A 25672-nucleotide genomic window follows, 5' to 3' on the forward strand; every position below is an offset into this window, starting at 1 on the left:
ATCACAGCCTCATCAAACTTTCCAAACATGCACTGGAGACCTTGGGCATTCAAGAGATTTCATAGGTACTTTGACAATAAAGAGGTTTCTGAGCAGTTTCCAGAACAAAGGTTCTCCCAATCCAATTGTAGAATCATGCAATTCTTACAAAATCTCCAAATGTCGTAACATTTTGATACCAAATCACAGCATGAATTTTTCTGTGGTGTTCCTAAAGGTCCTGGAGTCTTAATGTGGCATTTTGGAGGGATTTTCACCATTTTTATCAATACTCATGTGGTCAAAATGCATAAATTTAGCACCAAATCTGTGTAACAATCAACACAAAAATTGCTTCAGTAACTTAGAAGATATAATTGAGAATGAGAATATCCATCATGTACTTCCATTATACATACACTCTAAACTTTCAGTTTGAATAGGCTTCTAGAGAAAACACAATGTTTTTTTACAGATTTGTGACAAGAAAAGCTACATCTCAAATGAATCTTAAGGTTCCCAGCTTTGAGATTATGTATACAACTTCAATGGGGCATATACTGTTTACCGCTATCTCTGATGAAGATCCCCTGTCCCACTCCAAAAAAGACAAAAATAAGTCTCTGGTAGGGTGAAGGGGAGTAGAAGAGTGGGGGAACAAGAATATGGTAAAAGCTGTAAGGTACCATGAATTTAAAAGCTATTATTCAAATAATGACCAGCGTGGGCAAACATCAGTTTAACAGAGCCATGGTGCATGGAGTGTCAGATGAGAGATGTGTCACGTGTTACATTTTGATGGTCTTATAGCATACCAACAATGAGAGGAATTATGCCCTTTGAGCTGCCGGAAGGGTTTTAATGTTAAACATCTGAGTAGGAAGTGATTTGTGACATGACCCCAGAACAACAGAGTAACAGGGAGGAAGTGAAAACAGTAAAATAGTATAAAATTTGAAAACAGAGAGACATCTTACAACATTATGAACAAAAATATGAAAAGGCAGAGAATAATGGAAATATTTTTTTTCTGTCTATAATAAAGGGGTGTGATAAGTAATGGATATTCCAATCAAGGTCTCTGTACATTGAATACAACAAAGACGTGTAGTGTATCTGAGTTTCCATGCTACCTTTATGTGTGCTGTACAGGGCAGCAAAGGTGACGACAAAGAAGGAAGTTGAGTATTTCCCAGCATTAACCAGGTGAGGAAAGGCCCGTTTGGTGTCACGGTAACGTCGCAGGCACTGGACGAATCGGAACCAAGCAGGAAGACACTGGATCACCGCACGGACGCCATACGAGTAGGAATTACAGACATCTCTACCTGCAGAGGGTGGCATGCAGACAATGTGGTTATGATGAGTTCTGGGTCCATCATCACTGAATCAGAATCTTACCAGTCTTTGATTGTTCAGTCCTACCTTTACTGCTGATGAGTCCGTCATGTTTCTTCCAATCCAGCTCAAAACTGTAGAAACAGATCATGTATTCCAGATCCATCAGAACCACACCTAGAGAGTTCAACTGGTCAGCAAGCCAGAAGTCTGCAAAGCCAACACGATGAAATGGAGCTGTCACCACCCGAAACTGTGAAAGAAGGGACACAGAGGACAGTTTCTCTTCAGAATCCTGAGCCAAAGCAATCATTAGTGTGTTTGTTAGGGTGGAATACATAACTGTTCTCCACTGATTTCAAAATGAGTCCATTTGTACTTGGTCTTTATTAAGGGCATTGTGATGATACTACTTTTAAGTTCTGCACATTGTTGATTCCTAAAAGCCTTCACCAGACTGTCACGCAAAATGCAAATTACTAATACAATAATTCCAATACATTAATCTTTGATATAAAATACACTAGCCCCAACACCCCTCATACAATGGCATTTCAAAACTCATTGTAGGAGAATATAGAATATAATCAGGGGTTCACATCTGAAGGACTAAAACCCCATTGTTTTTGTGCTGTGTGATTATTATTAATATTAATTATTATTCTTATAATTATTGTTCAGAAATGTTTTCGCAAATTCCCGTGAGATGGTACATCTTACATAAAATTTTCACCAATGATTGGAAGCTGTGTGCAAATGGTGATCAAAAAATACAATGCCAATCCGCTAGATGGGGGCGCTATAATTAAGGTCAAGGAAACTCCACCATTTGTCGGACTGATGTGAAATTCCACAACATGTCCAGGTGAATGTGTTCTAAGAAAGCAGCGAGAACCACGAAGGTGACTAAATTTTTCACCATATTGAGTTTTTTTTGAAAAACATATTTTTGACATCTCCTCCTAGGCCGTAGCTCCGATCTGTACCAAAGTTTCTGTGATATTGATTATTGATTGTTGCAGCTCAAGTATAAAGTCTGAAGCATGGCAGAAAATATCAGAGAGGTTGTGGATACCAGGTTTGTATTAATATAGTGATTTTGTAACAAAACACTTGAAACATGTTTATCAACTACAATTAACTAAATTTACTGCATCACATATACTGAATATTTGAACAAAAAAATGAAAGGTGGGGACAGAAACATCAAATGAAAACAAACTTTTTTTAAAAAAAACTTTGTAATTGAGTGATGATACCAAGAGTTTGAGCAGCCAGAAGCGTGACTTGTAGTAGCAGGTCTTGAATGGGTTGATGAGGAAGAGGAAGAAGAAGCCGTAGAGAGCGAGAGGATTAGCCTGCATCGGTACCATGATGCTATCCCTGAAGAGACAGGACAGCAGGCTGACGCACCACAACACCCCCAGCAGACCTGCAATCTGCGTACACACACACAAATTCAGTCACAATATTTATCGCTATCAAAATATGCTCTTTAATCCAGAGGGACAAATGAACATCCAGTATATTAGATCGTACAAAAAGCAACTGGTAGAAATGCTCATGCTTACAAAGTTATTATTTTCATTTCATTTTGAGGGTTTTGTATTGAGCTACAGTACTTGTTGTGTTTGTTAGACAGCAGGTTTGCATGTGTGTGCTCAGACCTCAAACAGATGTTGATGTGACAGATTGTTTCTGGGGTTGAGTTCAAATATGAGTACATGGTTCACTCCTGCCTGCCTCCAGCCGTACGTGTTGATGCCTGGAAGATAAAAACAGTGGGACTGGTATTTTTGTGTGCTTATTTTGAACAGGAAATCGTTCAAGCTTATGTGGTAGGGAAACATGCGTTTGTTTGTGTGTGTGTGTGTGTGTGTGTGTGTGTGTGTGTGCATACCTAACAGGAAGAGGAATTCTATTAACAGGAAGCCTCCTCTGTAGATCCTGACCATAGGCCAAACATCAGCACTGCGGATCACCACAGCTCCTAGTGACAGGTAGAGAAACATGGGAAAAGAGTGTGTAATGTATGGAGAGAGGAGACAAAGGAAAAATGAGAGAAGAACAGAACACTCACACCAGATTACTCAGTGCCAACTTATAAACTACTTTATGAGGCAGAAGTACTATCATAAAAATAACATTGCTCCATGCAGCATCAAAGTCATAATGAGTGTAGCAGATTTTCAAAGGTATGATATTCTGATACCCAGCCCTAACCAAATGTTGACATTTGGTTAGGGCTGGGTATCAGAATATCATACCTTTGAGGTATCTACTGAAATAATCCAGTACCGAGTAATATCAAAACTTCTCCAGTCAAACGATACCTGCATTTAGGGCTGGGCGATATGACTTAAAAAAATATTGTCACATTTTTAGGCTATATCACGGTACACAATATATGACTCAATATTTTGAAAGCTGCTCTAAACCACTGTGGACTACTAAAATACATAATTATTAGATGACCTACAATTACAATAAAGTTGATTAATAAAGTAGCTAGTGTCACAATCAAGTTCAATTAAGTATTGTTACAATAAAGTTAAATAAAGTACTGTTATAATAAGGTTAAAAAAGATAGTGTTATAACTAAATAAATCAAAGCAGAACCATTGGTGCTTTTCGTTGTGAAGCACCCAGCTCGACTCAGGCCCAAAGTGTTGATGTTTTTGCTGTGAACCTAAAGCCTCCGGTCAACAGAAGTTAGCAGTTAGCACGAAGTTAAACCATTACCGCGGTGCCTTTCAACATGAATATTTATTCATTGTGAACTAGAAACACAGTAACAGTTATCCAGTTTATATATTTATAGTATTTGCAAGTCACACTGGTGCTCCATAGTTAAAGAATGCAAGTAAACAGTCAGAGTCTGGAGCCCTGCAATTAACAAAAACAAATGCTTTGTCTGCTCACACTATCATTAAACTCATTAAACTGTTACTGCAGCGCCTTTAAACATGATGATTTATTTACTATGAGCTGGAATCAAAGTAACAGCTCTCCAGTTTATATATTAATAGTATTTGCAAGCTGCACTGGTGCTCCTTGGTCACAAAATGCAAATGAATAATAGCAACCTGGAACCCTGCAGGTACAAAGACATGCGCTTCGCCTACTCACACTGTCACTCTGGAGAAACTGATCTGGGTGGGCGGGGGAGTGTGTGTTATGTATCATGTTTGTGAGTTTTCTGCATGTGTCTGTGAGAAGGAGAGAGCCAAAGCTTGCAACTGAACATGTAGCCCACTTAATAGGAAATACTAGGATATATATCGTGTATCGCCATTCAGCCTGAAAATAGTGGGATATGAGTTTTTGTCCGTATCGCCCAGCCCTACCTACATCCTGTCCTTTTTGTACCCACATCTATAAAAAACAAACTATTTCATGGTTTTGCTTGCAGCCAATCACCACAAGCATTCTTTGACATAATGTAACATGTATTTGGCCCACTACTGCAGCAGCTACAACCAATACAGTCTATGGTGTGGTGAAGTTGAGCGCAGTGTATTTTAAAGTGTTGGCAGTTCAGCGAGAAGAGATGCCACCAAAATGTTCGAAAGTATGGCTACACTACAATCCTGTGGTGTCTGGTGGAATTTTATGCAGTGCTTCTATTCACACAATGGGTATTAAATGAAGTAAAAAACAAAGGTATCAAATGAAGTACTCTCTTGGTATCTGTATCACTTTCAGGGTACTGGTATTAGTACTGGTATCGTAATATTTATACGATACCCAGCCCTACATTTGGTGATGTAATATATTCTAAAACCACAACAAAGTCACAAAATGATTTTGTCCAGTTTTTTTATTACCTCCGCCAAGGAAGTTATGTTTTCGCCGGGATTTGTCTGTTTGTCTGTAAAATAATGGATTTTGATGAAATGAAAAGGAACAGATGATATAATTTTGGTGGTAATCAGTTGAAGAGAAGTGGATAAAATAATAAAATGGCGGGAAATCCGACCTGCTTGGCGGAGGTCTGCGCTCTCCGAGTGCTTTTCTAGTTGCTACTTTTTTTCCAATATTATCGATGAATCCTGCGTCTATGAATGAATTTTATTTTATGAATTTTTGTCTCTACAGCACGTTTAGAAGAAGTATACTGTAGAGGCCATTTTGACATTTTTATTTGAACAAATCAGACAAACTGACAGTAATATGCAGAGAGAACAAAGGCCTACTTATTCTAAAACCTTAGTAGCCCACCATATGTCACAATGTAAAGAACATAAATAGGTTATTCCACTCAAGTCATGAAACACACTAATTCCTAATACTAACCTTGGCACTACAGTGTGTTCTGCTATGATCAATGTTTGCCAAATATTTTAAGTACTGTATATTTCTGGCCTGGACACACTGGCAGTTGTTTTCCAGGAACTAAAACCTGTGTCACTAGATGATTAAATATTTCAGACCTTTAAATCTTATATTCTTAGATGCACAATTTTTATAACAATTGTTTAAGAGCTGAATGTGTGTATTACCTGTAATGACCACAGTGACTATTAAGACAAGGAATACTCCACAGTAAAGGCCAACTCTGAAAGTGGTCCAAGCAGGAGCAGGCTGTAGGCAGACACAGACACACAGTCAGAGCACGACAACACAATTAGTAACAGGCCCAGCTGCCCAGGAGTAATATATATACCTACTGATCTATATATATATATATATATATATATATATATATATATATATATATATTTATACATATGTATATCTAGATATATATATATATATATATTTATACATATGTATATCTAGATATATATATATATATATGTATGTATAAATATATATATATATATATATATATATCTAGATATACATATATCTATATATCTAGATATAGATATAGATATACAGTACAGGCCAAAATTTTGGACACACCTTCTCATTCAATGCGTTTTCTTTATTTTCATGACTATTTACATTGTAGATTCTCACTGAAGGCATCAAAACTATGAATGAACACGTGGAGTTATGTACTTAACAAAAAAAGGTGAAATAACTGAAAACATGTTTTATATTCTGGTTTCTTCAAAATAGCCACCCTTTGCTCTGATTACTGCTTTGCACACTCTTGGCATTCTCTCCATGAGCTTCAAGAGGTAGTCACCTGAAATGGTTTTCCAACAGTCTTGAAGGAGTCCCAGAGGTGTTTAGCACTTGTTGGCCCCTTTGCCTTCACTCTGCGGTCCAGCTCACCCCAAACCATCTCGATTGGGTTCAGGTCCGGTGACTGTGGAGGCCAGGTCATCTGCCGCAGCACTCCATCACTCTCCTTCTTGATCAAATAGCCCTTACACAGCCTGGAGGTGTGTTTGGGGTCATTGTCCTGTTGAAAAATAAATGATCGTCCAACTAAACGCAAACCGGATGGGATGGCATGTCGCTGCAGGATGCTGTGGTAGCCATGCTGGTTCAGTGTGCCTTCAATTTTGAATAAATCCCCAACAGTGTCACCAGCAAAACACCCCCACACCATCACACCTCCTCCTCCATGCTTCACAGTGGGAACCAGGCATGTGGAATCCATCCGTTCACCTTTTCTGCGTCTCACAAAGACATGGCGGTTGGAACCAAAGATCTCAAATTTGGACTCATCAGACCAAAGCACAGATTTCCACTGGTCTAATGTCCATTCCTTGTGTTTCTTGGCCCAAACAAATCTCTTCTGCTTGTTGCCTCTCCTTAGCAGTGGTTTCCTAGCAGCTATTTGACCATGAAGGCCTGATTCGCGCAGTCTCCTCTTAACAGTTGTTCTAGAGATGGGTCTGCTGCTAGAACTCTGTGTGGCATTCATCTGGTCTCTGATCTGAGCTGCTGTTAACTTGCCATTTCTGAGGCTGGTGACTCGGATGAACTTATCCTCAGAAGCAGAGGTGACTCTTGGTCTTCCTTTCCTGGGTCGGTCCTCATGTGTGCCAGTTTCGTTGTAGCGCTTGATGGTTTTTGCGACTCCACTTGGGGACACATTTAAAGTTTTTGCAATTTTCCGGACTGACTGACCTTCATTTCTTAAAGTAATGATGGCCACTCGCTTTTCTTTAGTTAGCTGATTGGTTCTTGCCATAATATGAATTTTAACAGTTGTCCAATAGGGCTGTCGGCTGTGTATTAACCTGACTTCTGCACAACACAACTGATGGTCCCAACCCCATTGATAAAGCAAGAAATTCCACTAATTAACCCTGATAAGGCACACCTGTGAAGTGGAAACCATTTCAGGTGACTACCTCTTGAAGCTCATGGAGAGAATGCCAAGAGTGTGCAAAGCAGTAATCAGAGCAAAGGGTGGCTGTTTTGAAGAAACCAGAATATAAAACATGTTTTCAGTTATTTCACCTTTTTTTGTTAAGTACATAACTCCACATGTGTTCATTCATAGTTTTGATGCCTTCAGTGAGAATCTACAATGTAAATAGTCATGAAAATAAAGAAAACGCATTGAATGAGAAGGTGTGTCCAAAATTTTGGCCTGTACTGTATACACATATATATCAGGGTTATTACAAATTGTGGACATGCAGACATGTCAAAAACTGGACCATCTTTCAGCATAACCACATTCTCTGAGCTTGTTGTTCATTACCCAAACAAATAAGTCAAACTAATAATGAATTTGAAATTGCATCTGCAACTTATTCTTAATGTAGATGTCATACATGTAACAAAAAATAAAAAATAAAGGTCTCAGTGTAAAGGCATAACACGGTCTATTTGTTTGGATAGAGTGGACAGCTGTCACCATGTACAGTATAATAATATATTACTGACTGTAATTTAAGTGAAGTTTAGTTTGTAGGGTGATATTAGGTGCAAAAAAAAAAGAAAGAAAAAGAAAAGAAACAGAGACAGAGAGAGGAATCTATTAGACAGACCATCTTAAAGTGTCAGCAAAATTCATAATGATTGGATTTGTTTGTTTCCCCCCAAGGAAATACAAACTTATTGGGACAGCAATTATCTGGGTTCATTTCATGACAATTTAAATTGGGTACTTGGTCCGTCACTTTGTTGGCAACTGTTAGGAAAGGGAGCTTTCCATGGGTGAAAGTTTGATTATAAGCAGTAACAGGACAACAGGAGGCCCTTGGAGGTCTGATCCTTCATAGAGGAAGATCAAGTGACAGCAGGGCATGTTGAGTTAATACTGACTGATTGTGTGTGTGTGTGTGTGTGTGTGTGTGTGTGTGTGTGTGTGTACGCACGCGTGCGTGCGTGTGTGTGTGAAAGAGTCTGACCTGTGCAGCTCCCAGAGGAGGTACCCTCAGCCTCTTCATGGCCCTCTGCCTGTCACCGCCTTCCAACTCTGTTGTGACCAATGCCTGAAAGACACATAGACAAAGAATTTTGAGGGTTGCTCTTTACCTAACTAATAATAAATGATCACTGATGACAGGTAAGTTTTTCTTACTGTTGCCTTTAAATTACATATTGACATTGTATAAACTTCTTCAGCATTACTGTAATTGACCAGAGCAATGCCAGTGAAGCATTTATAAATTTGAGCATGTTTACACTAATATCTACGTGTGTGTGTGTGTGTGTGTGTGTGTGTGTGTGTGTGTGTGTGTATGTGTATGTGTATGTGTGTGTACGTGTGCACCTCAGTCTCAGAGATAAGCTGTGTGATCTTCTTGCATGTGTAAAACGGAGCCACTTCAACATGGGCCACCCTCCAGTCAGCACCCCTCGACGTCTCCAAAATCTTATCATGCTTCTTGAGAATCTTCCTGAAACCTGTGAAATTCAGGTTCTACAGGGACAGGGACACAGACACGGATGGTGTTTCATGAAAGAAGATTCAGACCTGTCAAAAGCAGCTGAGTAAACACAGTTGATGAAAGATGTCAAACTATAAGTGACCTAAATATGACAAAAGGCTCTGCATGTGGTTTAGCTGTATTTAGTAAAGCAGATTGAATGCAAACTGAATGTGCAGTATAACACCTATTTGCACTGATTTAAATTATATTTCTACAATTAATGGCTTAATCTACAAGTGTAATTATAACCACATCCTGCTGAGGATTATTCTATTCATTACTTAAAGCTGTTTGAATTGATTTGTCTCGGGGGCCGGGAACAAGCTGAAAACACATCTGACATATTATAAAGTTGTTATGACAAACAGGCTAACAAACGGCTGCTTAATTACAAATCCAGCACTTATCTGAAGTTGTGTTTGTGTCCACGTGATGAATGTCAGTCCAGTATTCACTCTCTTTACGCTGTTCTTTATCAACTCCTGAGGGGAAATATCTGGCTCTTGAGCTGCTAAATGCTCCATTACGCTCACCAGCTAATAGCTAGATTTGTCTTTTGGTGAAGGACAGGTAGTGTACAGTGGCTTTATCAGTGTTTTGCTGTAGAGCAGTGAGAGTAAACTAAAATAGTTAAGTGCCATACCATAATAATGAGCTAAAAGAGGCCAGGTAGTTCAGTAGAGCTGAGAGGAACTGCAAAGTTAGTGATAATTCTATGATGGTTCATCACTATGACACCTTTCACACATCACATAGTCTATTGATACATTGTTAGTATCAACGTATTGATAATGCTGGGTTCAGACTACACTACATTTCTGTCTGCTCCGACAGTCACCATATCAGATTATTTAATTGTGGAATCATAAAATCTTGCTGTGACTTGGCTGACAGACATGACTATATGTTGGTCCGCGACCAATCATCACCGGTTGTCTTTCATGATGTGCATGATGTCATTGGATTATTCTTGTCATATTTTTATTATTATTACTATTATTTCAGTCATTTTGGCTTTTTATGTGCCAGCCGAAATGTTAATATTGTAATGTAAAAAGTGGCGGCAGATGGCAAGAGCTACATTTTAAGTATGCATGTGAACTATGCAAGTCACTGAATCCTCTACAACAAGTTCCTGCAAATGTTTCACAATTAAAAGCCTTTTTTTAAGAATATGAAGGGATCCAAAGTTATTAATTAATTTATTTAATTTTAAATGAATACAGGAAGTGCTGAGTTTGAAATGACGGTGTGATACGTTAATTTCAACAGGGCAAATGAGGGCAGATTAAAAGTAAAAATATATTAATACAGAGGGAATAACAACAAAAGGCTTGTTTTTTATGTAGTTTGTTTCAAATGAAGCCGGCACCCTCTGCAGCTGTGGTAAGTAAAAGCTCTGCCACTATTTGTGAATTTTATTCCTTTATACCCTTCTCTATTATGAAGAAATGAAGATTCTGTGCTAGCCTGATGCTGTTGGCAGAACTCAGTGGGTTGCTTAAGTGCCTCTGCTGTGTCATGCAATAATTTTGCCTTTTTACTCTGTGTGGTAACATCCCTACAGGAAATATCAAAAAGGCTGTGGTGTTGTTGTCAGTTGTCTACGGCAGCAGATCACTCTGTGTTTCTACTGGTCAAAGTGACGTCTGAGGAAGACAAAAAGAAAATCAAACATGCTTGACTTTCTGTCCGGACGTCATGAGGTGTCCCAGACAGAGTGTTGGTTGTCGTCTACTGTGATGCAATACAACCAGGATAAAACAAAGGATAATTTGTTTGAAAAAACCGCACTGACAATGGCAAAACTGGTCAAACTAAAGTTAATATTTATTGTCCTCTTCACATTTTTGCTGTGAATTAATTTATTAATATCACATCTACAGCAGCCACAACAAAGACATTACAATCAGTTATCTGGCCTAAAACACTCTCTCAGCCTATGTATGAATAGTCCGGTGAGCCTTTTCAGATTGCGACAGCTGTATGTATCAATCTGTGAGCCCAATAACCCACTAGCTAATGGCTATTATGCTGTATATATTATATGAATTTTGTAAAACAAATTTTACATTTTTTAGGGTGCTTTTTAAACATCTTGCCAGGGACAACAAATGAAGATTAGCCTGAAGTCTAACTCTGTTTCTTCAAATGTCTTTAGTCTGCGTGTGTGAATATGCACCTGATAGTTCTGCAGCAGTATGAGGCTGAGGTAGAACTCGGAGAAGGCCAACTGCAGGTCCTTTATGTTTCTATGTTTGCATCGCTCTTGCTGCGACAGGGCGAACACTGTCTTCCTCCTCCTCAGGCCCCGCCCGTTAGCCCAGCTCTCCCTCTGAGCATCCAATGATGACTGCAGCTCGTTCTGCAGCGTGGCGAATCGCCGCTGAGCCTCAGCCAGCTTTTCTGAAGGGAAGAGAGGGAAAGAAATGAGGATGATTTTATAGATAGAAAGCCTCTGCAGCATAATAAGCAAAACAAACTGCCAGAGCTATATCTAAATGAGGGATTTCTAGCTTTAAAGTATATGAATGTGTGTGCGTAAAGCAGAAGCAGTAGTTGTCGTCATTACCAGAGTAGAAGGTGTTGATCTTGGCCAATTCTTTTTCACATGTCTGGAAGAACTTCTCCTCAAACTTGGCATAGTACCTCTTAACGGTATCCTCATCTGTGACTGCAAGAAGATACCAGTTGTTAGATTAGTGAACCTTGAAGAACAGAGTGAAGACTATTTGTCTCACAGCGCTGATCAAACCACCTTAATGAACCTGCATTTACACAGAGAATAAACAGGAGGACAGAAAGGGAAGGTGAAGAGAGGACAGCAAAGGCACCACAAGGACAAGCAGGAATGGAGGACTGAGTGTGTGAATGTAAAATTCCATGTTCCATGCAGCAAGGCCTGCGTACCCTCCTGCTCTGACCAGCAGATGGAGCAGTGAGACAACAGCAGGGAGTCCAGCTCTGGCAACAGTTTTCAAAAGGTGGATTCTCCTTTGTTTCTATGAACTCTTGAATCTGTCTTAGCTTAATTTGCCTTAAATTTAAATATTTAAAATTTGATATTTTAGTGTGTGTAACTGGGCTTTTATTCCCGCAGTGTATACATTACAAGTTTAATGTGGTTTGCATACTTTTTATAATAAATCATGAATGAAAAAAAAAGTACTTTTAAACACACTGAAATGATTTCACCAAGTTTTATATTGAAAGCCACAAGCAAAATTAGCATAATTTTTTTGTTTATATAAACATTAAAGTAATTGCATGGCCGGTGTGGTGGTTAGCACTCTCGCCTCACAGCAAGAGGGTTGCCGGTTCGATCCCGGGCGTGGGAGCCCTTCTGCGCGGAGTTTGCATGTTCTCCCCGTGTCAGCGTGGGCTCTCTCCGGGCACTCCGGCTTCCTCCCATAGTCCAAAGACATGCAGATTGGGGACTAGGTTAATTGATAACTCTAAATTGTCCATAGGTGTGAATGTGAGTGTGAATGGTTGTTTGTCTCTATGTGTCAGCCCTGCGATAGTCTGGCGACCTGTCCAGGGTGTACCCTGCCTCTCGCCCAGTGTCAGCTGGGATAGGCTCCAGCCCCCCGCGACCCTCAAGAGGATGAAGCGGTTAGAAGATGAATGAATGAATGAATGTTGGATCACTTTACATTTTTTCCATTCACCTCACAATGCAGGACTATCACACAGTTTGTAGACATGCACAAAGTAGGAATTATGCAGACGAAACTAATGTGTCTTCATAAACGGATGTTAACAAGCAAATGAATGGTTGCCTAACAGCAGGCATTTCCTGCGAGGTAGAAGACATGGCCATAGCAAAAAAGTGTAAAGTCAACAGTGAGGGCTGCTGCTTTCTGGAGTGGCAGAAGGTTGAATACTTTTTTTTTTTTTTTTTGCTGCACGCCCACTCTGTAAGCAAGACAACAGCAAAACAAACCGATGTTGCATGCTGCATATATGCTGCATGCTGCTAACGCTGGTCAACTGTGGACATTAAGTCTTTCAAAGTAATCAAACATGGTTTCAATGATGATAAAAATTTTAAATGGTAATACTAACCGTCTGGAATTTTATCGTTGTTTATCGTCAAACTGGTAACTGTTTCATCCCTATCCTGGACTATGACTATAGACTGCAGTGCAGAGATGCTGACACATGAAATGTTGTCTTCTTTGCGGATTTATTTATTTCCTATTCTTTTGTTGTATTTTTTTAAGGAGTATTTATGGCTCTTTCAGACTTACAAACAATCAATCCGAAAAGATGGCTTATAACAACAATCATGTACTGTATGTTTATTGCATGTTACAGTGTGTGAGATGAGTCTAATAAAAATCTTCCATGGTTGTTGAAGTTGTCCGATTGTGTGTTAAATGCAGAGTGAACTGTACTGCTATGATGCTGCTACATCAGCTTGCATTATCAATCTGTGCTCTCATGCTTTCAAAATAGAGCAAAACAACACACAGAATTTGGCCATGGTCCTGTTCTTCTGTTCTACCTCCATCACTTTGTTTTGTGTGAATTTTTTCTAAAATGACCCGCCAGCAGGTGTGTTGTGCATCATTTCATGTCGTATTATGATTGGCTGGTTTGTAGATATGGCTCATAGCAGCCTTCACACTGTGGGAATTTGGTCTGAAAATTCTGACACTGTCAGAATTTTGCTGCAGGCAATCAGTATTACCAAAGCTCTAGACTCACAAGTCAGTCTTTAGACGCTTTCTTTAACTAAAGACTGATGTCATTCTCTCTGATTTTGTGTTTAGATGGGCAGATACAATTTCAGAGTTTAAAAAAACTCCCTACGTTGCAGAACCAATAGTAAATCTGCAGGGCGGTCCTTCAGTGGCTTGCTGAACTCTTGTGCTTGTAAACATAGTCTGACTGCGTTAAAAGTTTTAAACAAAGTCTCTGTAAGTCCTTCATTTACACAATCTTATGGACTTAACACACGTTTGATGAAACCGAGTTAAATCTCTTGGCATCCATTTTCAAGCTCTCTGTGTGATTGTTTCCTTGCGGACGAGAAAAGGGGGAGCGCACATTTCTGGGAGGGCATGTCCTTTTAAAAAAAGGCGTTGCTTTGTTGCCAGCCGTTTTCTCCGGTGTGTTAAACACACTTTAGAAAGGAATGTCCCCAGACTATCAGAAGGCGGAGATCTCTGATTGTCTGATGGCGAGACTACCAAAGCTCAAAATCAACCAGTGGTGAAAATGTCCCACTGCAATGAAAGACCACCTTTTTGGATTAATATGCAGAAATTTGACCACATTTCTGTCACAATTAGGGCGGCAACTAACTAATTATTTTCATAATCGATTAATCTACCCATTTTTTCCTCCTCAGTAAATCATTTTGTCAATAAAATATCAGAAAATAGTGAAACGCCCTTTGTATTCAAATTCAAGTGGCTATCATCATGTCTGATTTTGACACAAAAGCTGACAGTAATGCTCACTGATGTTACCTCTGATATGTCTGTAATCAATATTTATTTCTATGATTTTGGATACATTCAACACCAAGCCTTTATCACTACACTAATTAACAAAAGCAGGAACAGCATTAAACTTTAAGATAAACAGCCATTCTCTAGAACTTTCTGCTGATAGCTAGGGATGCACGCCATTTTCGGCAAGTCATCGATATCAGCTAGTATTGGCTTTAAAATGAATGAAATCAGAATGGTCCAACATGCTTTTTCTCATTTTGCACAGTGAATGAATATTACATACATTGAAAAGCATCCTATTTTATATCTCCATCTTCTGATGAGCCATTACGATAAGAGTATGCATGCATAATATGATGTTAATTCCACTACAGAGGACTGATGTTCACTAAGATGAGGTGGGGAAAAAAGTGGATATATCGATGTCGGTTATCAGCCAAATGAGCTATTATACATCAGATATTGGCAAAAATCCAACATTGTACATCCCTACTGCGGTCTGTCAAAAAAAAACTTAAGTCTGTACCACAAGTTCATAAAACAAACGAAATGTTAGCCACACTGCAATGCTAATAGCCATTCCAGCTCAGCCACCTCCATGTTTGCTTGAGATGTCCAAGGTGAAAGCCGTGTGCATTCATTGCATGTTAAATGAAAGTAAAATATAATTTGTGAATCCACCCTGCAATTCAGATCTACTCTAAAATTGAATGGCTTCTTCCTTTAGCCATGCTTCACCTTTCGACCAAGTTTCATAAAAATCAGGCCAATAGTTTTTCTGTAATTCTGCTCACAGACAGACAAACAGCGCTGAAAAACATATCTCCTTGGTAGAGGTAATAAGACAGATGAGACAAACTAAATTTAGAAACCAATCTTTTGGAAACTGCACATGATAAAGTTGTCCATCAAAGTTTAAGATCGTTTTCAAAACAAGTGACGTGACAGCATCTTGTTTGGGAGAATCGTATTGATATCAGTGTTATATTTACTTGTCTCCCAAACACCATGCTAAAACATTTAATTCCTGTTCCTCCCATTGAGTCAAATGTTTTTTTTTATAGTTTTACCAGAACAGAGTCCTGTAATTTCAATCAAAAAAGGACAGAGTGAACCTGTGTGTCCAACCACTAACTTGTACCCACTGTCACGTCAACAACAACCAAACAACAGACCGGGCAGGTGGTTTTGAGTCAGACTCTGCAGACTCAGTGATTCACTGTGTTTCAGACTGGCTGCTTTTAGACAAGACACCAAATTAACTAAATTGGAGTGTCCCAACCACTCCCTCCCTCCCCCTCTCTCTCTTTCTCTAACTCTCTCTCACCAGTGCACAAACACACAAACAGCCACCACAGTCAGACTACAGTAATCTCCTTATCCCTTTTTGGCCTTATTCGGCTCTTTTCTCTCTGTGTCTCCACTCATGTCATCATGATTATTATCATTATTATCATTATGGCATGTCTGTCTCTGGGTAATAGGCTATACTTTCCATTTGACAATTGATGTTTTTTAGCTCTATTTTTCTGCAACACTCTGCTTTACTCTCACACAGTTACACACACTTACACTTGGTAGCCAGGTGCAGAGGTGTGCTCACGGCCAACGTAGCTCTGTGTCTCACTCAAAGGTAGTTAGAGGGAGGGACAGCATTACATGACACTTAAAGGTCGCTTTACGCAAGTAACAAAAAAATATTTTCTCTCCTCATCTGGTGCTTTCTAGTCATGCAGATACATTATGTCAGTTGTCCAGTTTTTCAAATATCTTTTTTTTTCCCCATAACGCAATTTTTGCACCCCCCTCAATACAATAAACATAAATGGAATGTCACTGACAGTGTTCAGAGCATTAAAAAGAATTTTTCTCTCCCAGTCAACCTCTCTTTACAATGTCCCCATTCTTGTGGATCAAGCAGCAACCCCCAAGGCTGAAAAATGAAGCCAACGCAGAAGGGCCAGAAACTGCAGTTCCTCAAATGGCCACTTGAGGCTGGCTCCAAAAGCCAGTCAATCCCCACAGACCCCTTTGTTTAAATGCCCAACGTTACAGCAGAAATAAACATGTTTACAGCCTGGTACAAAAAAACAGTTTTGGCCTCTTTATCTAATTTCTACTTCATTAAAATAGTTTATATGTTATCAAGGCTTTAAGTTTCAAAATTAGGAGCATGGCTGTTTTCAGTTTTGACAGGTTGGTGCCATCTATTGACAAGTTGCTACCACAGCTACAATGTTGGTTAGGTAACGTAACCACTATGTAACCCCAGATACAGGCATAGTTCAGGCAGTTCATGAAAGTTAACTGTAACCTTCTGGCTGTCTAAAAAGTCTTCTTCAGCATTTAGTTGTACTCAAAAACCCTCTAAAGAAGGGGTGTCAAACATGCGGCCCATGGAACCTTTCCGCCAGAGCTAGTACAAAGCTACTTTGTATTAATATGCACCATGCTAACCAAGCTAGCAGATAGTGTTAGAGTTACATCAACCCTTTCGTCCAAAGATGCCCCCCCCCAAAAAAAACAACAAACAAACCACAAGAAGGCGATGGCCAAAATGCCAAGGCATTAAAATGGGAATCCACAAACCAATGGGTGACATCATGGTGGCTACGTTCATTACTTTATGCTCTGGATAACACATAGAACATGCTGTCAGCATTTTATCAGGAACCATATTCTTCAGGGTAAAGTAGTTCTGGTTGATCCTGCTCACAGTCAGGTCTGTGGATAATAAGCACATTGCTTTTGGAAAGTCAAGTTGCTGTTGGATTTTTTTAAAAAAAATCATATCTTCAATACTTTGAACACTATAAACAAACATTACACACACCTCCATTGTGATGGAGTGGAGAAAAACATTTCAGAGATGGAAATTTGACAATTTGGCAAAAACAAAACAAAAAAAACAAAACAAATCCATCTATATGGTTAGATATAATCAGGTAAAGATAAATGAGAAAATAAATTTCTTGTTATGTCGGCAAACCAAACCTTTAAATATGACATTCCCAGCCAGCAACGTTCTTTAATTCTATACTACTATATGCCACTACAACCAAAAAACAAATTAAAAACAATATACAAAGTAGGTCTGTGAAACTCATCGAAAAGTCACCAACCGAATTTTAGTCATGTTTGATAAATTCATTTCTTCATCCAACTACCCCTTACGTACAACCAAGAATCCAACTATGCAGGTCCAAATACACAACAAGTTGTCTTTGTGGGTTACTTTCATAAGTTGAGTCAACATTTTTAAAAGGGCAGTTTGAATAAGGATGGGAAAATATCAGATATTATCAGTAACAACGCCAATTCAGTTTATTGGTCCTATTATTTGTCAATTCCCTTATTGATTTTTAATCAATTTTCTGCAAAAAAAAAAAAAAAAAAAGAAAGTAGGCCTACAGGTTTTCAGAGTCAATACAGTTGTTTTATTATCTGAGTCTGAACACAGTGTACAGTAGATCAACTGGCTGTTTTCAGCAGTTAATTTAGTGGATTTTTTTGGCTTGTAATGTGAGTATGATATTGAATATGTTATTCATTCAAGATACTTTTTTTTTTTTTTTTTTTTTAAATCTAAGGTGGTGTCATCAGAATTCTGCGTCACCCTAAAACAAACCACTGATGAATAATGTGATTAAAGAAGCCATAACAGTGTTACTCAAATCTGTTTACAATACTCATTATGTTGATAGTCACAACAGATGTGAATATAGCATAATCCTAATTTGATTTAGCTTTTTGACTACTGAATATGTTTTACATACATATACACATGTATACAAACATATATGTATATATATTACTCAGTCATAACAATGCATTATGCTCATATGCTTAGTACACAGAATTACTAAGAGCTCCACAGAAAAGATGGAGAACCATGTTCACAGGTGGCATTTGTTGTATAGGGTTCATTCATTATTTTTGTCACTGAATTTCCTTCTAATTCATGCTATCACAGGATCATTTACGCATGCGTCTATACCTGCACAAACATATTTTTTTGTGAACTTCCAAAAGAAAAAGACTATTTCCTGTCATTCTACTATGTTATGTCAACATACTCTAGGTACAGTGTTAGCATAGCATAATTGCAGAGCAAACAATTTACGGGGACACATGAACCATTTTGTACCTGTGTTGTCATCAGTCAAACAGCGTGACTGGAAAGCCTGCTAAAAGTCCTCCTGTGTATTCTTATGGTATGATGCACAGTTGTACACTTTCTCTAAGTGGTTCTATCCAAACTGTATACCAGTCAATTATATGTGAGAACTCCAAAACCCAGTGAATGAGACTTAGAGTAACTGCAGCTTGATGTCAAAACAAACACCGTCAACATCAAATAATAATTATCTTTTTTTTTTTTTTAAAGTCACCTCTCAGTCCCAGTAGAAGTGTTATTACTCTAACTGAAGGGATTTTCAACTGATTTTTGTGGTCAATTACTGTTGTGCAAGCACCTACTGATGCTGCATCTTAATGTGAAATTACATAATTCTGCCAAACAGAGCAGCTGATAAGGTCAGTCACATGGAGGAGAGACAAACATGGTGAAAGACAGTAGTTGAAAGAGAGTGAACCACAGAAAAAGTCAGAGGGATCATTAGGGAGGCCACGGTACAAGATGGAGGGATAAGAAAAGTGATAGATGGTTCGTGAGATTGATAGAACAACAACAACATGATGGGAAATACAAGAGACCTCTCCTTTTAGTCTGGTGCTTTATTGACTCAGTGAGCTTTAGCACTGCATCTCAAAGTGCTATCCATTCAGAGGTGGAGAAATTTTGATGTTTTACATTGTCTTGCCTTTTATTTTTTCTGTTGACTTTGCTGACAGACATCCAGCTAGCCTTGGCTGCTCCACACTGCACACCACTCGGGTCAGATGGGAGCTAGCCAGTGGTGCTGCTCATTTGGAGATTACTGCTATGGTAACATGGTAGCCACCATCTGGTTTCCTCCCTCAGGTTGCTCAAGTGAGTAAGTAGCTTCATTTTGAGCTGCAAAACCCTTTTAGCATTGTTAACAATTTTAGCACTATTAGCAATACTTACACTGCCAACTAATGATGCACAAGTCGACCCACAGCTGTAGGTCCGGAGGTTTGTATAAGCTTGTTAGAAAATACTGGGGGTTTCCGGCAGGTGGGTCATGAAGTAACAAAGCATTGTTCTGAGTAAGTTATTAATAACTTACAGAAACATTGTGCAATAATCCAGCTCACGCCTTCTCTTTGTCTTTCTCTGTCTCTTTTAGACAGCAAGCCGCTGTATCATAGTGCTGCCATGCTCAGGCTTTCCGTTATTAGGGTTTTGAGCAGGAAAATCTGTTGAAGTCTGACATATTTAACTCCTCCGGTAAAAACATTTCCCTCTGCAAATATGTAGGCCTAACACTGTAACAGCAAGCAAGCATATGCTAAATATGCATTTCTGTAACACCATGTAAACAAACCACTGTGAAGATCAGCTGTGCTCTCATGTAAACAAACCACATAGGTTTTCAGCTGTCCGCTCAAGATCATACTTAATACATTATCAGTTAAAGATGGGCGAGTACTTACTGTCCTCTTACATTTGTTCTTTTTTAAACAAAGAAAAGAGGTGATATTTACTGGCGCCAACTGCAAGTAGGTTGTTATTAGCGATGGTCATTACTAGAAACTGCTCCGGTTTGCAAGTTTGAGGGTTGGGTTCGGGTTATTGATTAATGCATGTTTACAGGTCAGGTGGGGTGGACTGGGTCTCGTAAGGGGCCACGGTGGTGTAGGTTTTAAAAAACCTGATCTCTGCATCACTACCACTAATTTTACAAGAGCTTACAAAAACACACACTCAAGCAGAAATTAGGGGCATTGAAGAGGAAGTCGTTTATTTTGTTTAAAGCAACAAATCTATTAGGGGAGAGCAGATGTTTGCAGGATTCTTACAGACTACCATATCACTAATCATTTTCCAGATATGTTTGATGTTGTCTGTACTTCCAAGTCCAAGACACAGAAAAAAATTATTAAAATAAACAGGAGGAAAAAAAAAAAATAAACACAATGACAGACAGGCGAGCACAGTCTGGGTGGGTTGGGTGGATTTATTCCTCAGCCAGAAGATGAGAATGGAACAACGTGTGATTCACACAATACCAGCCTGACTGTGGACTTCTGCATATAACAGAGCCATATATAGGAATAGTGTCTGATCCACTGGCCATGCTGCAAATTAGTCAGTCAGTGAGCCATATCAGGAATATGTCTTACTTTTTTTTCTCCTTACTATGTGTAAAGATATGTAGCCATTCACAAGTTCCTTGTGTGTAAAAACCTACTTCGCAATAAGATAGATTCTTTCTCTGAAGGTGTTTGATCATAAACCTAAGTAGTGGACAAGTCAATGTTCTAATCTGATGATGGGTTTAGAGGAAACATCAGAGGATAATCAATGTTTTTATATTCATCCTGAAGGGAGCATGAATTTAATGGCAAATTTAATCAGTTTAATACTCAACACAGTCACAGTCAACTGTGTTCATCCTTTGAGAACTATTAATATCTAAATTTCATGGCAAGCCACTCAATAGTTGTTGAGATATTTCAGTCTGGAGGAAAGTGGTGGACCGACTATTTCCTTGAGCCAAGCTGCTAGCATGACTAAAAACATAGATGTGGAATGATACGGGGAGTACTTTAAGGAACACTCCCAATTTCAAAACTATGTACATATGACCGATCACTGATGAAAGCGGTCAGATTGTCTACCTCTGTGTCTGGATGATGCACCTTACCACCAATTTATCACGGGCTTTCCAACACTCCAGAATTCATTAGAGTTTACCTCCACCTTTGAATGTTCTCAAATGCAAAATCCATTTAACTGTTTACAGCATTTGTAGGGTACCACTTTGGCGTGATGTAAGCACCCTATATCAAGAGAGAATCTAGTAAGAAAACAATCAATGGTTGTAAATTACGTTGATGTCTTTGACTTGTGCCATTCCACTTGACTAAACACAGAGTTAACTTACTCTGGGCAAATGTTAATGTTGAGCCATGTCACAGGGAAAAAAAAAGCTTTGGTGGACACAAAATGCTACCAGGTAGAGTGCACTCAGTGCACTGTGGTGCTTTAATCTAGAGATAACGTGCAGATTTTTTCCTTCATCGACCAACTGACTGGTTGAAGAGTTGTTAGATTTTCAATAAACCAAGATTTTTTACTACAGCCCTATCGATGTGCTAGCAATGTGTGTGCAGATAGTTAGAAAAATATAAAATGTGATCAGGATACTATGCAGGTTTAAGATATTATGTAGAATGCTGTTTACATGAACACTGAACTTTAAGATTAGATCAATGGCTTTAAAAGTCTAGTGTGTAGGATTTAGTGGCATCCAGCGGTGAGGTTGCAGATTGCAACCATCTGAATTTTGAGATAGGAGAGGCAGAGTTGTCTATAGAGTAGAAAAAACAAGACAGAAAATGTTTCCTGCCAACAATTACTTTCCCTTTTTGTGGCATTTAAAGTATGGGTGGATTTCAGATTTCATGTGGCTATGATAGTCTGAATGATTTTATGATGGTGGTGTTATGAGAATATGGTATGCTTAATATATGCTCAATTTTGTTTCAATCAGTTTTTGCCTGAAATATTGTACTGTATATTGTTAAGAAGTAAAGTAATGGGGTATCGGTGGCGTGGTGGATGGTGCCAGCGCCCCATGTGTGGAGGCGATGCCTTGCTGCAGTGGTTGTGGGTTTGATTCCGACCTGCGGCCCTTTGCTGCGTGTCCCTCCCCACTCTCTCTCCCCATTTCACTTACTGTCCTGTCCATTAAAGGCAAACAGCCCATTAAAATAATCTTTAAAAAAAAATAAGGAAAGTAACTTTAATGGAATGAAATGTTAATGAGGGCGGCACGGTGGTGTGGTGGTTAGCACTCTCGCCTCACAGCAAGAGGGTTGCCGGTTCGATCCCGGGCGTGGGAGCCCTTCTGTGCGGAGTTTGCATGTTCTCCCCGTGTCAGCGTGGGTTCTCTCCGGGCACTCCGGCTTCCTCCCACAGTCCAAAGACATGCAGATTGGGGACTAGGTTAATTGGTAACTCTAAATTGTCCGTAGGTGTGAATGTGAGCGTGAATGGTTGTTTGTCTCTATGTGTCAGCCCTGCGATAGTCTGGCGACCTGTCCAGGGTGTACCCTGCCTCTCGCCCGATGTCAGCTGGGATAGGCTCCAGCCCCCCCGCGACCCTCAAGAGGATGAAGCGGTTAGAAGATGAATGAATGAATGAATGAAATGTTAATGATACCAGTGTAAATAAAGGACTTAAAAAAAAAAAATCGAGTCCCTTTGTGTGTCGAGGGGGTCCGAGAGTCTGATGACCCTCTCATGAAACTAATAACACACACAGCAAAACACATGCCATCAGATTGATAGGTAGCTCGTAGCTGGCAGATCTACAAGTGAAGCTAAACGCAGTGCAAGCGACCTGTATCAGAGCAATATGCATGGGTTTGGGTTTGGCATAAGGGGTAGGCTTGTCTCTTTTTGATGCTCTGGTGAAACTTCACAAATTACATTGTTTTGTGGCTGTTGGGGATTTTACTCTAAGGTTTAAGTTCCCTTACGTCATTATTTCTGACTGAAAACAGGCTTCTATAGTGGTGAAACTCTTTTGCCAGTGTTTGTCAAAATAAGATGAAAGGAAAGATACCCGGAAAACACAAATTGTGCTGGTCACGCTGTTTTGTAATGCCTTAAGAGTGTGCAGTTCAGGGGCACAAAGAGGCCTGTCATTACATGATGAAAAAATAACGCCTCTGATAACTGGTTTTAAGACATTTTGAGACTCTTAGAGGCCTTAAATTTTGGTCATACTGTGGCTGTTGTTAGCATATTTTTTTTACAAAGACACATAATTAAGCAATAATGCAGGATGAGGTAGCCCCATATAAAAAGTAATTGAGGTGCTGGAGGTAGAGGACGGCACGTGCCAATCTTGATAGTAAAGAGAGGCCTTTTCTCTACCAAGTCCATTGTTTTCTACAACACAACTCCACAGAGTGCATTATCACGCTCATACCATGAGGCATTATTGTTGCCTCAAGAGTACTGGAAAGACATAATTACAACTTAATCCACTTCCACAAAAGAGGAGCTTCCTCTATGCCCTAAACGGTGTGTTTTTGGATACAGCACATTCTGTAAATAGACCTCAGAGTTTGACGTAGAGGAATGGTACTCTTTTGTGCTGCTGTGTAGCTAAAACACACTTTCACTTGAAAGTCAGTGAAATCATTTTTATAGACCGTTCAATAAAGCTGTCACATTAATGACTTTGAGTTTTTAATCGCATTCACGTTGGTAGTTACTCATCTTCCCTGTTGTCTCCGAACGTCGCAGCTCATGAATGTAAGCTGAATGGTAAAGCTCTGCTGTCAGACCTTCATTTCAGCAAGTGAAGCACAACTAGGAAGGATTCACCCAGCACTTCACATTTGAACAATATTAAAGAAACTTTAAATATGCTTAACCAAAGCCAGGGCAAACGTCTATTTGTGACGCATTAACTATGCTGAGCAAGTTTCATGGCTCTGCCAGCTGATTTTGATAGCGGACCGATTTGGAAATAACGGAATCAGATTTTAAAATGACAGCTCCACTTACACGCGTTAAGAAATGGTGGTAAATAAGATTTACTTGACTGAATGTGCAAAACCACCATGTCATATGGAGATAGAAACAAACCTTTTACCATATCATAAGTAGACATAGTCCATTAATTTGCCAAGTTAATGCATTCATTTGTCGAATACAGTGCTGCACAATTAATCTAATTGCAATCGCAATTGCGATGTCAGGCTGTGCGATTACATAACCGCAAAAAAGGCTGCGATTTGCGATTTAATGTAAATAAATTTAACGTGTGCGCCTGTAAACGTGACTGCCTCTCCTGTAGTGTGTGGAGTATGTTGACATTACGCCCACAAGCTATCCTGGTGTGTGCAGCACATATGGTCACCTGACTACCTGGCGTGCAGCAGTGACCAACACAGACACTGAAGAAGAGCATGAGCACGACCAAGAACAGGCTGAGTTGGTGGCGAAAAAAACGCAACGTCTATTACATGGCGATACTTTGGATTCAGGTACGGTGACATTGAACAGAAAGACGTGCTGTGTAAAAGTTTAAAAGTTAAAGTCGCCACGACCAATCTATATCCGCACCTGAGACAGCACAGCACAGAGAAAAGTAGGAGGAATGCATGTGAGAGAAAGCCAAGCCGTGTAACATTAAAGACAAAGAGACAACTGAAAGCCGCCAGAGCCTCATAAAACAACATCCAAGCACAGTTAAACAAACATTTGTAAGTGTCACAGGGATATCATGGACTCCATAACAAACTACATAGTAACAAATGAAAAATTGAGCAATTTTGCTCGGTTTCGGCCCACTTGACATGCTGCTGTGTTGTACTATGGCGTGCTGGAATTTGTCATTTACGTAACAACGCCTTAACGCAACACAGGCTTGCTCCGCTGTGGGAACAGTGCCGTGCTGTCCTGCTGTGTGAGCATGTTTGACTGTGCTCAGTCTGTTGATGGTCATTTACACACTGTCCATTAGGGCTGTCAAAATTGCTCAAAAATGACATTCGAATATTCCTTCTAAAAATAACTCATAGGTTCGAACCATTCAAATTTTTTTTTCCGCATTATGTCCACAAGAGGGCAAACTAATACAAGGAAACATACTTGAATATGTCTTAATACAAGGAAACATAACTACTTGTAGGTATTTTTATTTCAACATAAACGTCATTGAAAACATTTACATACCTACACATTAAAACACATAAAACAATTATCTATAACATTACGTTATAAACGACCGTGGACCTCTCGCTCACCCCCCCCTCTCTGACCCGTGGCCACACCGCCCGCTGAAGTGCTGCGAATAGCCTTGAAGCGCCTCGAAGCGAAGCCAGTTTCCTTTCGGTGCCCATGTTAACCGATTGTGTCATCCACACCGGCTGTGCTGTGCAGCCCCGTTTCGGCGCCACGAGCAAATGTGTCAAGCCGGGGGGTGACGG

The 25672-nt window shown here is 39.5% G+C and overlaps 1 protein-coding gene across 1 annotated transcript in view; it reads right to left on the reverse strand.

Annotated features, from left to right (window-relative positions):
• The window catches only part of LOC125901778 (xenotropic and polytropic retrovirus receptor 1 homolog), a 68303-nt gene that overhangs the window by 14355 nt on the left and 28276 nt on the right, over positions 1 to 25672 (reverse strand). The window contains exons 3-12 of the mRNA XM_049597688.1: positions 11680 to 11781; positions 11290 to 11513; positions 8948 to 9097; positions 8583 to 8666; positions 5820 to 5901; positions 3218 to 3307; positions 2985 to 3082; positions 2577 to 2756; positions 1405 to 1570; positions 1113 to 1307 (exon numbers count right to left, since the gene is read on the reverse strand). Of these exons, the coding sequence (XP_049453645.1) occupies positions 1113 to 1307; positions 1405 to 1570; positions 2577 to 2756; positions 2985 to 3082; positions 3218 to 3307; positions 5820 to 5901; positions 8583 to 8666; positions 8948 to 9097; positions 11290 to 11513; positions 11680 to 11781 (1371 nt within the window). The remainder of the gene's footprint in view (positions 1 to 1112; positions 1308 to 1404; positions 1571 to 2576; positions 2757 to 2984; positions 3083 to 3217; positions 3308 to 5819; positions 5902 to 8582; positions 8667 to 8947; positions 9098 to 11289; positions 11514 to 11679; positions 11782 to 25672) is intronic.

Source organism: Epinephelus fuscoguttatus, linkage group LG15, assembly GCF_011397635.1.
Source record: "Epinephelus fuscoguttatus linkage group LG15, E.fuscoguttatus.final_Chr_v1".
Lineage (NCBI taxonomy): Eukaryota > Metazoa > Chordata > Actinopteri > Perciformes > Serranidae > Epinephelus > Epinephelus fuscoguttatus.